The 16,970-nt window shown below is 50.1% G+C and overlaps 1 protein-coding gene and 4 non-coding genes across 6 annotated transcripts; all 5 read right to left on the bottom strand.

Annotated features, from left to right (window-relative positions):
• Positions 1–1,124: 1,124 nt before the first annotated feature.
• Positions 1,125–7,359, bottom strand: LOC147846265 (uncharacterized). 2 transcript variants are annotated; one of them, XR_015478323.1, is made up of 2 exons: positions 7,309–7,359; positions 1,125–1,495 (listed from the first exon to the last, which is right to left on the bottom strand). XR_015478323.1 is itself a non-coding variant. In XM_087240607.1 (2 exons), the coding sequence occupies exon 2, from the start codon at positions 7,100–7,102 to the stop codon at positions 5,792–5,794; it is 1,311 nt and encodes a 436-aa protein (XP_087096733.1). In that variant the 5' UTR covers positions 7,103–7,205; positions 7,309–7,359; the 3' UTR covers positions 5,468–5,791. The 2 variants fall into 2 exon arrangements, 1 of the variants encoding a protein (XP_087096733.1); XM_087240607.1 differs by lacking the exon at positions 1,125–1,495 and adding an exon at positions 5,468–7,205.
• Positions 1,357–1,543, bottom strand: LOC147846266 (U2 spliceosomal RNA). Its single transcript, XR_015479298.1, has one exon. It is a non-coding gene; the product is annotated as a U2 spliceosomal RNA (small nuclear RNA).
• LOC137488403 (U2 spliceosomal RNA) lies at positions 7,174–7,359 on the bottom strand. The gene has a single exon (XR_015479302.1). It is a non-coding gene; the product is annotated as a U2 spliceosomal RNA (small nuclear RNA).
• Positions 7,360–11,758: 4,399 nt separating this feature from the next.
• Positions 11,759–11,949, bottom strand: LOC141379364 (U2 spliceosomal RNA). Its single transcript, XR_015479276.1, has one exon. It is a non-coding gene; the product is annotated as a U2 spliceosomal RNA (small nuclear RNA).
• Positions 11,950–16,348: 4,399 nt separating this feature from the next.
• LOC147846264 (U2 spliceosomal RNA) lies at positions 16,349–16,539 on the bottom strand. Its single transcript, XR_015479275.1, has one exon. It is a non-coding gene; the product is annotated as a U2 spliceosomal RNA (small nuclear RNA).
• Positions 16,540–16,970: the final 431 nt, after the last annotated feature.

Genomic DNA, 16,970 nt, shown 5'->3' with positions numbered 1-16,970 from the left:
CAAAGGGACCCCTGGGTAAGACTTATGGAGGGTTTCTTGAATGCCAAAACAAGCTGCCAGCAACTGCCACAATAGGCGGGAATCAGTCACTCTTTCTGGGGCAGCTAGACCTCTTGAAGGACCCCAAGAACAAGACCTCCAGGGCGTTTCTTCCAAGCCCAAACGAGCTGCCACAATAGGCGGGAATCAGTCACTCTTTCTGGGGCAGCTAGACCTCTGGAAGGGCCCCAAGAACAGACCTCCAGGGCGTTTCTTCCAAGCCCAAACGAGATGCCTCCACAAGCGGCAATCAGTCACCCTTTCTGGGGCAGCTTCGGCTACTCAAGGGACCAGTGGGAAGGACTTCCAGGGCGATTCTTCCATGCCCACTTGAGCCACCATAATCAGCAGGAATCGGTCACTCTTTCTGGGGTGTGTTTTAGCTCTCAAAAGCGCCCTGGAAGGACTTCCATGGCCACAATTAGCGGGAAACCATCACCTTTTTTAGGGTCAGACCCAGCTCTTAAGGGACCCTTCCATGGGAAGGACTTCCAGAGCCTTTCTTCCAATCCAGCTTGGCCGGAAATCAGTCACCCTTTCCCGGGGATACGCTTAAGCTCCTAAGGGCCCCCCTTTCCGGAGCGTTTTTCCTTGCCCGCACTGGCCTTGACTCTGGCTGGGTAATCTTCACCCTCTCTGGGGGCAAGCACCTGCCCTGTGGGGGACCCTGGAGGAACACCTGTTCTCCAGCAGTGCCCGGGTAGCCCAAACTTAAGCCCGGGAACATTGACTTGGTTAACCGCAGGTGCCAGCCTTGCGTGCCGCTGGTGCCCCAAAGGGGCATGTACCTCTAGGCGCGGGACGTCCCCACACGTAGGCTGGGAGTTGGGGCCCCGGCCCGGCGCTTTGGACCCTGGGTGAATGCGACAGGAGCGGGGGTTTCATGCTTTGCCATTTTTCAAATCCTCTGCACAGCTCTCTGGACCCACCATCCCCCAGGTCAGACTTAGGTCCTGATTGGGAATTATCCTCTCCACAGCTCTCTGGACCCACCATCCCCCAAGTCAGACTTGGGTCCTGATTGGGAATTATCCTCTCCACAGCTCTCTGGACCCACCATCCCCCAGGTCAGACTTAGGTCCTGATTGGGAATTTTGGATGGATTTTTTTTATTTATTTTTTTTTCCTCCCTGAGTTGCAATATGTGCATCGTGGCTCATGGACTAGAATAAGAGGATCCTGCCAAGAGGGTTGTTCATGCTCACTGTCTAAACGAGCGCATAAGACAGATACCTAATCGCAAAGAAGCGCAAGTCCCTACATTCAATCTAACGTTATGTTAAATTTCATGCAATCTAGTTCTGCTGTTCACCGCTTAATGAGTGCACCGTTCCCGGAGGTACTGCAATACCAGGTCGATGCGTGGAGTGGGTGGAGCAAGCCCCTAACCCATCTCCCAGCTGCAAAAATCAATTTAATATATAGTGCCCGGGTAGGGCACGTATCAGATATTAAACTGATAAGAACAGATTTTTTCTTTCGAAAAAAATTTATTGACAGCGTTTCCCATTTGTTTCTTACATCACAATCATATTTAAAAACATATCTCTTCCCTTAGTTTCATTTGAGTACTTAACAGTAAATAAATAAAAAATGAATAAATATATACATAAATAAATAAATAAATAAATAAATAAATAAATAAATAAATACTTGCAAAAGTACTTTAAATGAACATAAAATGTCAAGTGTATAGAGGACATGTTTTTTTTTTTTTAAAAAAAAAGGCAAACAAATGAAAGACTAAAAAACAAGCTGTTCAATAAAAATTAAAACGGGTCTAAAAAAGAATCACGGTCTAGTCACCATTTTAACAACGCAGGACTTAGTAAAAATGAGTTGAAACATAAAACACACATTTTAAAATATTTCAATACACATTAAAAGACATATGGCACTTAACAAAAACACTTTAAAATCAGGGTTTGTGGAGGAAATAAAAGTGTATGTTGTGCGAAAGTCTTTTGTGTGTGCGTGTGTTATGTAAAAAAAAGTCCTTGGCGTAGATGTTGATAAAAAAAGTGATAAAAACCAGTCCGTTAAGAAATGCATGAAAAGCAATAGTAACAATAAGAAGATAAAATCATTTCTTTGTCCAGGATCGAGGGTGAGTCATACCAAAAAAAAGTCCATTCACACCAACTCTCCAGGACGGTCACAGCCCCTGTGTTTCAAGGGCATAGCGGAGATCCCCCTCCTCTGGCCTGCTGGCCCGCTGTTCCCGTAGCCAGAGTGGTGAGGGTGCATCTACGGGCGGCCAGGTACGGTGGCGGCCGGGACCTCCTCCGTGCGACCCCGGCCCCCTTGGCCTCTTGTCAAGGTCCGGTACCCCTGTAGCGTGGTTGTTATCAGTCCCTTTGTCCCTTGCAGGGGTACCGTGACCTGCTTCCCCACCAGCAGGTTTCTTGTGACCCAGATGGCATCCTTGATGGCGGTCAGGGTGAGCCAGAGCGATGTAAAGTCCTGTTTTGTCATGTCTTTCACGCCCTGGCCCACCCCATGGATGATAAGGTGGTAGTCCATCTGGGCCCTCCCCGCCGGCAGGTACTGATGATACAGGGGGCCGGTCCTGGCCCACAGGTCCCGCGCAGCGCCGCACTCCCAGAGCAGGTGCCGCACGGTCTCTGGGCATCCACACCCAGGCCGTGGGCAGACGGGGTTTCTGGCCATGCCTCTGGAGTGCATGACCGCCCTGACCGGGAGGATCTCATGTGCCACCATCCACAACAGGTCCTTGTGTCCGTTCTGGAGAGCTGGGTGGGCCGCGTTCCTCCACACTTGTTGGGCCTCACATAATGTGAGGCCCGGGACCCGACTCACCGTCTCTCGATCCTGCACAAGAGAAATGAGAGCCTTGTGGTTAGTTAAAATGGTGACATCGTTAGTCTCTAAAACATACTTCTTTAAAAATTTCTTTATAAAATCATACTCCCTAGGTAAATTAAAAGACACTGGGTACTTAAGGTCCACTGCTAAAACTTTCAGGGTTCTCAGGTAGGACCCCATCCAGAAGCGAGTCATGGCAGCCGTCTTGTTTTCTCTGGATGGGGTCAACGCGTAACTAAAATGCAGGGCGGTGAAGCGGCTGCCTAAAAACAGGTGGGGATCCGGGAGGCCTTTTCCACCATGTTCGGGCTTTTTCTTTAACTCTGTTCTTCTTAGGCGCTCCCACTTGGATCCCCACAGGAAATAAAACACCGCCCTTTCCAACTTCCTGATAAAACGTCTTGGTGGACTAAAAACAGAAGAAACAAGTAAAATGAGTGGTAAAATTACGGATTTAAAAATCAAAATTTTACCCTCCATTGTTAATTTTCGTAACCCCCAGAATCCCAACTTTTGGTTTACCTTTGTTAAAATGTCGTTCCAATTTTGCCCTCCCCCACCCTCTTTGTCAAATTTTACCCCTAAAATTTTAAAATCATTTTCCTTAAAAGTCAGCTCTAGTCCCTCTGTGACGACGTTACCCCACGGCCCGAAGAGCTGGGCCTCGGACTTTTTTCGGTTTAATCTGGCTCCCGAGGCCCGACCGTAGAAATCGGTCAAATCCATAGCTCTTCGGGCCGAGGTGAGGTCTGTCGTTAAAAGGGTAACGTCGTCCATATATAAAACACAAGATGCTGTCAAACCCCCCGGAATTTTAAAACCTGTAATCCATTTATCCCTTCTCAAGAGCTGTGCCAGTGGTTCAATACAAACCACATACAGGAGTGGGGATAACGGACACCCTTGACGGACGCCACTGCAGATATTTACTGCTTTTGTTAAATGCCCATTTACAATGATTTTGCTGACAAGGTCGTTGTACAGCAGTCCCACCCATGCTAAAAATCTTCCCGGGAACCCCATTTTTTCCAGTACTTGTAACAAGTACTGGTGCGAGACTCTGTCAAATGCTTTTTCAAAATCTAAATTTACCACGGCTAGACGAATGTTTCTGTCTCTCGCGTAACAGATGGCATCTCGGATCAGCAATAGGCTGTCCGTGATCTTCCTCCCGGGCACAGCACAGGCTTGATCCGGGTGGATTACATCCTCTAAAACTGTCGACATCCTTGTCGCTAAAATCTTTGTAAAAAATTTATAATCAGTGTTTAAAAGAGTAATTGGTCGCCAATTTTTTAAAATTGTCTTGTCATCTTTTTTAAAAAGCAGAGAAACTATTCCTAATCTAAAATCCGCAGGTAGTTTGTTAAAATTTTCAAATTCATTAAAAACAGTCAGTAAAACCCCAGCTAAAATGTCCCAGAAACATTGATAAAACTCCAGGGGAAGACCGTCCATTCCTGGAGACTTCCCCTTTTTAAAACTTTTAAGAGCTTTATCTAAATCTTCTTTCTTAAAATCTTGGGTTAAAACTGAATGTTTTTCTTTTTGTACTTTTTTGTCTAAAAAATTTAAAACCTCATTTGAAGCGTCCTCGTGTACTATTTTTTTCCCATATAAGTTTTCGTAAAACTTTTCGACTTCTTTTAAAACCCCCTCTGTGGTATTTAAAATAGTCCCCTCGTCGTTTTTTATCTTTGATATCCCCCCTCCCTTTGTGATTATTTTTTTAAAAAAATATCTTGTACACTTTTCATTTTCTTCAATTTTTTTCTCTTTTGCTCTTAAAATCACTCCCCTGCTATTTTCCTCTGCTAAAACCAACATCTCTTTTTTAACTTCTTTAATTTCGTTGTTAAAATCAAAGCCCATGTTTAAAAGGTTAAAATATCTTTGTAAACGTTTTTGCAGCCCCAACATGCGTTTTTTCCTTTTGTTTTTTCTCTGTTTTCCTATTTTTTTAAAATATGTTTTTGTCCTCCCTTTAACCATTTCCCACCACTGTGCTCGTGTATCATAAAAGTCCTGGAGGGTCTGCCATTGGCTGAACTGCTCCCTATATCCTTTAACCACTTCCTCCTCTTCCAACAGGGAGCAGTTCAGCTTCCACAGCCCTCCGCCTATCGTCACACCAGGGGGAAGTGAAAGAGTGCAGGATAGTATTGTGTGATCAGAAAAAAAGGTGGGGGTCAATGTAGCATCCACGGGCGGGAAATCTCTTGTAAAAATATAGTCTATTCGAGAGGCACTGGTGCTGTCACTACTGAACCAAGTGAAGCCTTCCTCTCTTGGATGCACTTGTCTAAAACAGTCAACTAATTTAAAATCTTTAACTAAATTGTTTAAAAGAGTTGATGTTTTGTCCAATTTAAAATCTGCCTTTTTCCTGTCTTTCTGTGTTAGAATACAATTAAAATCCCCTGCCACCACTAGGGGAGGTTTACCAAGCATGTGGGGCTGCAAGTCTTCTAAAAGTTCATATCTCTCGTTTTTATCAGTGTGTCCGTATATATTTAAAACATTAAAATCTCTTCCTAAAAAAGTCAGTGTTACTAAAAAGGCCCGCCCATCTCTCACCACAGTGGTACCCTTCACCAGAATGTTGGGATTGTTTATTAAAATTGCGACCCCATCATTTTTGTTTTGGTTCGATCCGCTCCATAGGGAGGGACCTGGGGTCCACACGTCTTCCCACTTTCTGTAATTAGAGATAAAAGGTAAGGCACATTCTTGTAATAAAAACACGTCAGACTTTAAGAGTTTTAAAAAAGATAAAACGCTTTGTGCTCGAATGGGGCTCCTCACACTTCTCACATTAATAGTGGAAATAGTAAGGGCCATGAGCAGATGAAAAGGGGATATGAACATTTAAAAGAGTTACAGTTAGTTTACAAAGATATCAATGGTTTTAAAAACAAGATAAAAATCAGGTTATGTCTTGTTGCATCTGCTCTTCACCTATCCCAACAGGTGTTGGGTCAGGGGAGGAGATGCTAACCACTTCAGAAGCCACAGAGAAGACCTCTTGTGGCTCCTTCGGTGATGATGATCTTAGCTTTACATGCAGAAATGAAACTCCATTAGGAGAACCTAAGGGCCATGAACGGTCTAGATCTTCCGATTTGGAACTATCTAGCCGCTCTGAAGCCCTTAGTCTTTTCTCCTCCATTTCTAGAGGAGATCTCGCAGCCCGTTTCTGCATCTGAGCATAAGGAAGTGAACACTGAGTTTCACTTTGACTAGCGTCAACACTTGCCTCAGAGACGGTGAGGAGAGAGGAAGCCGTTTCCTCCTCCTCATTGGCTGTTACATTTTGTGTCACACTTTGTTGGGGAGGGGCTTCCTCCCTCTGTTCAAATAAAATGGGTGACTCCGCCCCTATGGCCGCCCCATTTCCTTCTTCCTGGCCGGTTCCTGTGGCTGGCAGGGAATTTCCCGCCAAAACCACAGGGACCGCCTCCTCCCTTTGTTCAACCATGCTTGCTTGTGGGGCGGCCATTTTGTTGTTTTTCAGCTTGTTGGCAAAGCTTTTTGGGCAATCTCTGAAGAGATGGTTTTCTTCTCCACACAGATTGCACCGCCTGCCATTGGTGCACTGCTCAAAACTGTGACCAACTTCTCTGCACTTCCCACAGATTAACTCCTGGCATGCTTCAGCGAGATGCCCATTCTTCCCACACTTTCTGCACAATTTGGGCATCCCCTGATAATGAATGTAGCCCCTGTTCTCTCCAAGCACAATCATTGAGGGCAGATGTCTCAGGCCCTGGTAGCCCCCGGCATCTTCCCATTGTTTAATGGGAATTCGCCAGGAGCAATTCCAGATGCCATCCTCATCTAGCACCTTGACTGGCTGGCCTCGAACAGTGCAATATCTGCCCAGCCACACACAAATGTCATCTCCAGTAACTGTTTCATTAAACATTCTGACAATCACAGTTTTAAGTGTGTTGTCAGAAAGTTTTTCCACAGTAAACATGGAAAACTGGATCTTAACCGCATCAAACCTTTGCCAGAAGTCATTTAATAGGGAAGCAGCTCTAAAACTAACATCAAATCCTTTTCCTAGAGGCAGAGTCACTATACAATTCAGGTCTTCAGGTCTAAAATTTAAGGTTTTTTGTATCAGCTTCCTGGAGAAGTCCAGTCTGGACATCTCCAGGAGCTTACCATTTTTTTCTTTTAATAAAAAGCGTACGCTGTGGTGCCTCCTCACGCCGGCACGAGCAGCCGACATGGTGGAGGCACCAACAGCTTAAAACACACTAAAACACTAAAACCACAATAAATAGCCAATAAATACTTAAAACGTCTTACCTTAAAAAGTGCAATTCCTTTACCTCTCAAGGGTTGAGAGCTCACAACACAGAGGTAATTGTGAGCCAGGAAACCTCCAAGAGGCGATCGCTGTCACTGCCCGCGAGGTAAGCCCAAGTATAATACTGATAAGAACAGATACTACACTTGATCTTAGCCAAAAGGCCGAGAAGCGATACCCACAAACTGTCAGCAGTAGGAGCCGCAATCTACGCCACAAATAATACAATGTCGGCAAGCATAACAGGTACTAATTTTTAACCCTTAAACCTCCAGCACATTTGCTGACAGACAGACAGACATAACATTTTAGGCTTAACTAAGAGCCGTTGGTGACCAAAAACAAACTCCAAGCTTGAATACGGCAAAGAGACGTGACTATGGGCCGCTGGTGCCCAATGAGGGTACTTGAAAAGCCCCTGTTTGAGAGACTTTTCCGACCAAGTCAGTGTAGTTGCCATCCCCCCTTCAGAAGTCCAGACCAGGATTTTGTCTGGGCCGGCCTCGGAGATCAACCTGTCTTCCTTTACCTGCTTGAGCCTTGGGAAAAGACTTCCATGCCCGTATGAGCCACCACAGTCAGCGGGAATCAGTGACTCTTTTTTGGGGCAGCTCCAGCTCTAAAGGAACCCCTGGAAAGGACTTGCATGGCATTTCTTCCATGCCCGCGTGAGCCACCACATCAGTCACTCCTTCTGGGGCAGCTTGAGCTCTTGAAGGAGCCCAAGAAAAGACCTCCAGGGCATTTCTTCCAATCCCAAACGAGCTGCCCCAACTAGCAGGAATCAGTCACTCTTTCTGGGGCAGCCTCAGCTACTTAAGGGACCCCTGGGAAGGACCTCCAGGGTGATTCTTCCATGCCCACTTGAGCCACCACAGTCAGCGGGGAAGGAGTCACTCTTTCTGGGGCAGCTTCAGCTCTAAAGGGACCCCTGGGTAAGACTTGCGGAGGGTTTCTTGAATGCCAAAACGAGCTGCCAGCAACTGGCAGGAATCAGTCACTCTTTCTGGGGCAGCTTGAGCTCTTGAAGGACCCCAAGAAAAGACCTCCAGGGCATTTCTTCCATGCCCAAAGGAGCTGCCCCAACTAGCAGGAATCAGTCACTCTTTGTGGGGTAGCTTCAGCTACTTAAGGGACCATTGGGAAGGACCTCCAGGGTGATTCTTTCATGCCCACTTGAGCCACCACAATCAGCGGGAATCAGTCACTCTTTTTGGGGCAGCTTCAGCTCTAAAGGGAACCCTGGGAAAGACCTCCAGAGAGTTTCTTGCGTGCCCGAACGAGCTGCCAGCAATTGGCAGGAACCAGCCACTCTTTCCGGGGGCAGCTTCAGCTCTGAAGGGAACCCTGGAAAAAGACTTCCAGGGGGCTTCTTGAACGCCCACGCGAGCTGCCAGCTCCTGGCAGGGATCAGTCACTCTTTCTGGGACAGCTTGAGCTCGTGAAGTAGCCCAAGAAAAGACCTCCAGGGTGTTTCTTCCATGCCCACTTGAGCCACCACAGTCGGCGGGGAATCAGTCACTCTTTCCGGGGGCGGCTTCAGCTCAAAATGGACCCCTGGGAAAGACTTCCAGAGGGTTTCTTGAATGCCCTAACGAGCTGCCAGCAACTGGCAGGAATATGTCACTCTTTCCGGGGCAGCTTGATCTCTTGAAGGAGCCCAAGAGAATACCTCCAGGGCATTTCTTCCATGCCCAAACGAGCTGCCAGCAATTGGCAGGAATCAGTCACTCTTTCCGGGGCAGCTTGAGCTCTTGAAGGACCCCAAGAAAAGACCTCCAGGGCATTTCTTCCATGCCCAAAGGAGCTGCCCCAACTGGCAGGAATCAGTCACTCTTTCTGGGGCAGCCTCAGCTACTTAAGGGACCCCTGGGAAGGACCTCCAGGGTGATTCTTCCATGCCCACTTGAGCCACCACAGTCAGCGGGGAAGGAGTCACTCTTTCTGGGGCAGCTTCAGCTCTAAAGGGACCCCTGGGTAAGACTTGTGGAGGGTTTCTTGAATGCCAAAACGAGCTGCCAGCAACTGGCAGGAATCAGTCACTCTTTCTGGGGCAGCTTGAGCTCTTGAAGGACCCCAAGAACAAGACCTCCAGGGCGTTTCTTCCAAGCCCAAACGAGCTGCCACAATAGGCGGGAATCAGTCACTCTTTCTGGGGCAGCTAGACCTCTGGAAGGGCCCCAAGAACAGACCTCCAGGGCGTTTCTTCCATGCCCAAACGTGCTGCCCCAACTAGCAGGAATCAGTCACCCTGTCTGGGGCAGCTTCAGCTGCCCAAGGGACCATTGGGAAGGACGTCCAGGGTGATTCTTCCATGCCCACTTGAGCCACCACAGTCAGCGGGGAAGGAGTCACTCTTTCTGGGGCAGCTTCAGCTCTAAAGGGACCCCTGGGTAAGACTTGCGGAGGGTTTCTTGAATGCCAAAACGAGCTGCCAGCAACTGGCAGGAATCAGTCACTCTTTCTGGGGCAGCTTGAGCTCTTGAAGGGCCCCAAGAACAAGACCTCCAGGGCGTTTCTTCCATGCCCAATTGAGCTGCCACAATAAGCGGGAGTCAGTCACCCTGTCTGGGGCAGCTTCAGCTCCAAAGGGACCCCTGGGTAAGACTTATGGAGGGTTTCTTGAATGCCAAAACAAGCTGCCAGCAACTGCCACAATAGGCGGGAATCAGTCACTCTTTCTGGGGCAGCTAGACCTCTTGAAGGACCCCAAGAACAAGACCTCCAGGGCGTTTCTTCCAAGCCCAAACGAGCTGCCACAATAGGCGGGAATCAGTCACTCTTTCTGGGGCAGCTAGACCTCTGGAAGGGCCCCAAGAACAGACCTCCAGGGCGTTTCTTCCATGCCCAAACGTGCTGCCCCAACTAGCAGGAATCAGTCACCCTGTCTGGGGCAGCTTCAGCTGCCCAAGGGACCATTGGGAAGGACGTCCAGGGTGATTCTTCCATGCCCACTTGAGCCACCACAGTCAGCGGGGAAGGAGTCACTCTTTCTGGGGCAGCTTCAGCTCTAAAGGGACCCCTGGGTAAGACTTGCGGAGGGTTTCTTGAATGCCAAAACGAGCTGCCAGCAACTGGCAGGAATCAGTCACTCTTTCTGGGGCAGCTTGAGCTCTTGAAGGGCCCCAAGAACAAGACCTCCAGGGCGTTTCTTCCATGCCCAATTGAGCTGCCACAATAAGCGGGAGTCAGTCACCCTGTCTGGGGCAGCTTCAGCTCCAAAGGGACCCCTGGGTAAGACTTATGGAGGGTTTCTTGAATGCCAAAACAAGCTGCCAGCAACTGCCACAATAGGCGGGAATCAGTCACTCTTTCTGGGGCAGCTAGACCTCTTGAAGGACCCCAAGAACAAGACCTCCAGGGCGTTTCTTCCAAGCCCAAACGAGCTGCCACAATAGGCGGGAATCAGTCACTCTTTCTGGGGCAGCTAGACCTCTGGAAGGGCCCCAAGAACAGACCTCCAGGGCGTTTCTTCCAAGCCCAAACGAGATGCCTCCACAAGCGGCAATCAGTCACCCTTTCTGGGGCAGCTTCGGCTACTCAAGGGACCAGTGGGAAGGACTTCCAGGGCGATTCTTCCATGCCCACTTGAGCCACCATAATCAGCAGGAATCGGTCACTCTTTCTGGGGTGTGTTTTAGCTCTCAAAAGCGCCCTGGAAGGACTTCCATGGCCACAATTAGCGGGAAACCATCACCTTTTTTAGGGTCAGACCCAGCTCTTAAGGGACCCTTCCATGGGAAGGACTTCCAGAGCCTTTCTTCCAATCCAGCTTGGCCGGAAATCAGTCACCCTTTCCCGGGGATACGCTTAAGCTCCTAAGGGCCCCCCTTTCCGGAGCGTTTTTCCTTGCCCGCACTGGCCTTGACTCTGGCTGGGTAATCTTCACCCTCTCTGGGGGCAAGCACCTGCCCTGTGGGGGACCCTGGAGGAACACCTGTTCTCCAGCAGTGCCCGGGTAGCCCAAACTTAAGCCCGGGAACATTGACTTGGTTAACCGCAGGTGCCAGCCTTGCGTGCCGCTGGTGCCCCAAAGGGGCATGTACCTCTAGGCGCGGGACGTCCCCACACGTAGGCTGGGAGTTGGGGCCCCGGCCCGGCGCTTTGGACCCTGGGTGAATGCGACAGGAGCGGGGGTTTCATGCTTTGCCATTTTTCAAATCCTCTGCACAGCTCTCTGGACCCACCATCCCCCAGGTCAGACTTAGGTCCTGATTGGGAATTATCCTCTCCACAGCTCTCTGGACCCACCATCCCCCAAGTCAGACTTGGGTCCTGATTGGGAATTATCCTCTCCACAGCTCTCTGGACCCACCATCCCCCAGGTCAGACTTAGGTCCTGATTGGGAATTTTGGATGGATTTTTTTTATTTATTTTTTTTTCCTCCCTGAGTTGCAATATGTGCATCGTGGCTCATGGACTAGAATAAGAGGATCCTGCCAAGAGGGTTGTTCATGCTCACTGTCTAAACGAGCGCATAAGACAGATACCTAATCGCAAAGAAGCGCAAGTCCCTACATTCAATCTAACGTTATGTTAAATTTCATGCAATCTAGTTCTGCTGTTCACCGCTTAATGAGTGCACCGTTCCCGGAGGTACTGCAATACCAGGTCGATGCGTGGAGTGGGTGGAGCAAGCCCCTAACCCATCTCCCAGCTGCAAAAATCAATTTAATATATAGTGCCCGGGTAGGGCACGTATCAGATATTAAACTGATAAGAACAGATACTACACTTGATCTTAGCCAAAAGGCCGAGAAGCGATACCCACAAACTGTCAGCAGTAGGAGCCGCAATCTACGCCACAAATAATACAATGTCGGCAAGCATAACAGGTACTAATTTTTAACCCTTAAACCTCCAGCACATTTGCTGACAGACAGACAGACATAACATTTTAGGCTTAACTAAGAGCCGTTGGTGACCAAAAACAAACTCCAAGCTTGAATACGGCAAAGAGACGTGACTATGGGCCGCTGGTGCCCAATGAGGGTACTTGAAAAGCCCCTGTTTGAGAGACTTTTCCGACCAAGTCAGTGTAGTTGCCATCCCCCCTTCAGAAGTCCAGACCAGGATTTTGTCTGGGCCGGCCTCGGAGATCAACCTGTCTTCCTTTACCTGCTTGAGCCTTGGGAAAAGACTTCCATGCCCGTATGAGCCACCACAGTCAGCGGGAATCAGTGACTCTTTTTTGGGGCAGCTCCAGCTCTAAAGGAACCCCTGGAAAGGACTTGCATGGCATTTCTTCCATGCCCGCGTGAGCCACCACATCAGTCACTCCTTCTGGGGCAGCTTGAGCTCTTGAAGGAGCCCAAGAAAAGACCTCCAGGGCATTTCTTCCAATCCCAAACGAGCTGCCCCAACTAGCAGGAATCAGTCACTCTTTCTGGGGCAGCCTCAGCTACTTAAGGGACCCCTGGGAAGGACCTCCAGGGTGATTCTTCCATGCCCACTTGAGCCACCACAGTCAGCGGGGAAGGAGTCACTCTTTCTGGGGCAGCTTCAGCTCTAAAGGGACCCCTGGGTAAGACTTGCGGAGGGTTTCTTGAATGCCAAAACGAGCTGCCAGCAACTGGCAGGAATCAGTCACTCTTTCTGGGGCAGCTTGAGCTCTTGAAGGACCCCAAGAAAAGACCTCCAGGGCATTTCTTCCATGCCCAAAGGAGCTGCCCCAACTAGCAGGAATCAGTCACTCTTTGTGGGGTAGCTTCAGCTACTTAAGGGACCATTGGGAAGGACCTCCAGGGTGATTCTTTCATGCCCACTTGAGCCACCACAATCAGCGGGAATCAGTCACTCTTTTTGGGGCAGCTTCAGCTCTAAAGGGAACCCTGGGAAAGACCTCCAGAGAGTTTCTTGCGTGCCCGAACGAGCTGCCAGCAATTGGCAGGAACCAGCCACTCTTTCCGGGGGCAGCTTCAGCTCTGAAGGGAACCCTGGAAAAAGACTTCCAGGGGGCTTCTTGAACGCCCACGCGAGCTGCCAGCTCCTGGCAGGGATCAGTCACTCTTTCTGGGACAGCTTGAGCTCGTGAAGTAGCCCAAGAAAAGACCTCCAGGGTGTTTCTTCCATGCCCACTTGAGCCACCACAGTCGGCGGGGAATCAGTCACTCTTTCCGGGGGCGGCTTCAGCTCAAAATGGACCCCTGGGAAAGACTTCCAGAGGGTTTCTTGAATGCCCTAACGAGCTGCCAGCAACTGGCAGGAATATGTCACTCTTTCCGGGGCAGCTTGATCTCTTGAAGGAGCCCAAGAGAATACCTCCAGGGCATTTCTTCCATGCCCAAACGAGCTGCCAGCAATTGGCAGGAATCAGTCACTCTTTCCGGGGCAGCTTGAGCTCTTGAAGGACCCCAAGAAAAGACCTCCAGGGCATTTCTTCCATGCCCAAAGGAGCTGCCCCAACTGGCAGGAATCAGTCACTCTTTCTGGGGCAGCCTCAGCTACTTAAGGGACCCCTGGGAAGGACCTCCAGGGTGATTCTTCCATGCCCACTTGAGCCACCACAGTCAGCGGGGAAGGAGTCACTCTTTCTGGGGCAGCTTCAGCTCTAAAGGGACCCCTGGGTAAGACTTGTGGAGGGTTTCTTGAATGCCAAAACGAGCTGCCAGCAACTGGCAGGAATCAGTCACTCTTTCTGGGGCAGCTTGAGCTCTTGAAGGACCCCAAGAACAAGACCTCCAGGGCGTTTCTTCCAAGCCCAAACGAGCTGCCACAATAGGCGGGAATCAGTCACTCTTTCTGGGGCAGCTAGACCTCTGGAAGGGCCCCAAGAACAGACCTCCAGGGCGTTTCTTCCATGCCCAAACGTGCTGCCCCAACTAGCAGGAATCAGTCACCCTGTCTGGGGCAGCTTCAGCTGCCCAAGGGACCATTGGGAAGGACGTCCAGGGTGATTCTTCCATGCCCACTTGAGCCACCACAGTCAGCGGGGAAGGAGTCACTCTTTCTGGGGCAGCTTCAGCTCTAAAGGGACCCCTGGGTAAGACTTGCGGAGGGTTTCTTGAATGCCAAAACGAGCTGCCAGCAACTGGCAGGAATCAGTCACTCTTTCTGGGGCAGCTTGAGCTCTTGAAGGGCCCCAAGAACAAGACCTCCAGGGCGTTTCTTCCATGCCCAATTGAGCTGCCACAATAAGCGGGAGTCAGTCACCCTGTCTGGGGCAGCTTCAGCTCCAAAGGGACCCCTGGGTAAGACTTATGGAGGGTTTCTTGAATGCCAAAACAAGCTGCCAGCAACTGCCACAATAGGCGGGAATCAGTCACTCTTTCTGGGGCAGCTAGACCTCTTGAAGGACCCCAAGAACAAGACCTCCAGGGCGTTTCTTCCAAGCCCAAACGAGCTGCCACAATAGGCGGGAATCAGTCACTCTTTCTGGGGCAGCTAGACCTCTGGAAGGGCCCCAAGAACAGACCTCCAGGGCGTTTCTTCCATGCCCAAACGTGCTGCCCCAACTAGCAGGAATCAGTCACCCTGTCTGGGGCAGCTTCAGCTGCCCAAGGGACCATTGGGAAGGACGTCCAGGGTGATTCTTCCATGCCCACTTGAGCCACCACAGTCAGCGGGGAAGGAGTCACTCTTTCTGGGGCAGCTTCAGCTCTAAAGGGACCCCTGGGTAAGACTTGCGGAGGGTTTCTTGAATGCCAAAACGAGCTGCCAGCAACTGGCAGGAATCAGTCACTCTTTCTGGGGCAGCTTGAGCTCTTGAAGGGCCCCAAGAACAAGACCTCCAGGGCGTTTCTTCCATGCCCAATTGAGCTGCCACAATAAGCGGGAGTCAGTCACCCTGTCTGGGGCAGCTTCAGCTCCAAAGGGACCCCTGGGTAAGACTTATGGAGGGTTTCTTGAATGCCAAAACAAGCTGCCAGCAACTGCCACAATAGGCGGGAATCAGTCACTCTTTCTGGGGCAGCTAGACCTCTTGAAGGACCCCAAGAACAAGACCTCCAGGGCGTTTCTTCCAAGCCCAAACGAGCTGCCACAATAGGCGGGAATCAGTCACTCTTTCTGGGGCAGCTAGACCTCTGGAAGGGCCCCAAGAACAGACCTCCAGGGCGTTTCTTCCAAGCCCAAACGAGATGCCTCCACAAGCGGCAATCAGTCACCCTTTCTGGGGCAGCTTCGGCTACTCAAGGGACCAGTGGGAAGGACTTCCAGGGCGATTCTTCCATGCCCACTTGAGCCACCATAATCAGCAGGAATCGGTCACTCTTTCTGGGGTGTGTTTTAGCTCTCAAAAGCGCCCTGGAAGGACTTCCATGGCCACAATTAGCGGGAAACCATCACCTTTTTTAGGGTCAGACCCAGCTCTTAAGGGACCCTTCCATGGGAAGGACTTCCAGAGCCTTTCTTCCAATCCAGCTTGGCCGGAAATCAGTCACCCTTTCCCGGGGATACGCTTAAGCTCCTAAGGGCCCCCCTTTCCGGAGCGTTTTTCCTTGCCCGCACTGGCCTTGACTCTGGCTGGGTAATCTTCACCCTCTCTGGGGGCAAGCACCTGCCCTGTGGGGGACCCTGGAGGAACACCTGTTCTCCAGCAGTGCCCGGGTAGCCCAAACTTAAGCCCGGGAACATTGACTTGGTTAACCGCAGGTGCCAGCCTTGCGTGCCGCTGGTGCCCCAAAGGGGCATGTACCTCTAGGCGCGGGACGTCCCCACACGTAGGCTGGGAGTTGGGGCCCCGGCCCGGCGCTTTGGACCCTGGGTGAATGCGACAGGAGCGGGGGTTTCATGCTTTGCCATTTTTCAAATCCTCTGCACAGCTCTCTGGACCCACCATCCCCCAGGTCAGACTTAGGTCCTGATTGGGAATTATCCTCTCCACAGCTCTCTGGACCCACCATCCCCCAAGTCAGACTTGGGTCCTGATTGGGAATTATCCTCTCCACAGCTCTCTGGACCCACCATCCCCCAGGTCAGACTTAGGTCCTGATTGGGAATTTTGGATGGATTTTTTTTATTTATTTTTTTTTCCTCCCTGAGTTGCAATATGTGCATCGTGGCTCATGGACTAGAATAAGAGGATCCTGCCAAGAGGGTTGTTCATGCTCACTGTCTAAACGAGCGCATAAGACAGATACCTAATCGCAAAGAAGCGCAAGTCCCTACATTCAATCTAACGTTATGTTAAATTTCATGCAATCTAGTTCTGCTGTTCACCGCTTAATGAGTGCACCGTTCCCGGAGGTACTGCAATACCAGGTCGATGCGTGGAGTGGGTGGAGCAAGCCCCTAACCCATCTCCCAGCTGCAAAAATCAATTTAATATATAGTGCCCGGGTAGGGCACGTATCAGATATTAAACTGATAAGAACAGATACTACACTTGATCTTAGCCAAAAGGCCGAGAAGCGATACCCACAAACTGTCAGCAGTAGGAGCCGCAATCTACGCCACAAATAATACAATGTCGGCAAGCATAACAGGTACTAATTTTTAACCCTTAAACCTCCAGCACATTTGCTGACAGACAGACAGACATAACATTTTAGGCTTAACTAAGAGCCGTTGGTGACCAAAAACAAACTCCAAGCTTGAATACGGCAAAGAGACGTGACTATGGGCCGCTGGTGCCCAATGAGGGTACTTGAAAAGCCCCTGTTTGAGAGACTTTTCCGACCAAGTCAGTGTAGTTGCCATCCCCCCTTCAGAAGTCCAGACCAGGATTTTGTCTGGGCCGGCCTCGGAGATCAACCTGTCTTCCTTTACCTGCTTGAGCCTTGGGAAAAGACTTCCATGCCCGTATGAGCCACCACAGTCAGCGGGAATCAGTGACTCTTTTTTGGG

This window comes from Danio rerio, chromosome 2 (assembly GCF_052040795.2).
Source record: "Danio rerio strain M-AB ecotype USA chromosome 2, GRCz13ab, whole genome shotgun sequence".
In the NCBI taxonomy this organism is placed as follows: Eukaryota; Metazoa; Chordata; class Actinopteri; order Cypriniformes; family Danionidae; genus Danio; species Danio rerio.
The sequence above is the reverse complement of the archived record's forward strand: the minus strand, read 5'-3'. Positions and strand labels throughout refer to the sequence as shown.

What these genes read in the sequence shown, in the direction of transcription:
- LOC147846265 (XM_087240607.1), bottom strand. Translation starts at nt 7,102, where the DNA reads ATGTCGGCTGCTCGTGCCGGCGTGAGGAGGCACCACAGCGTACGCTTT.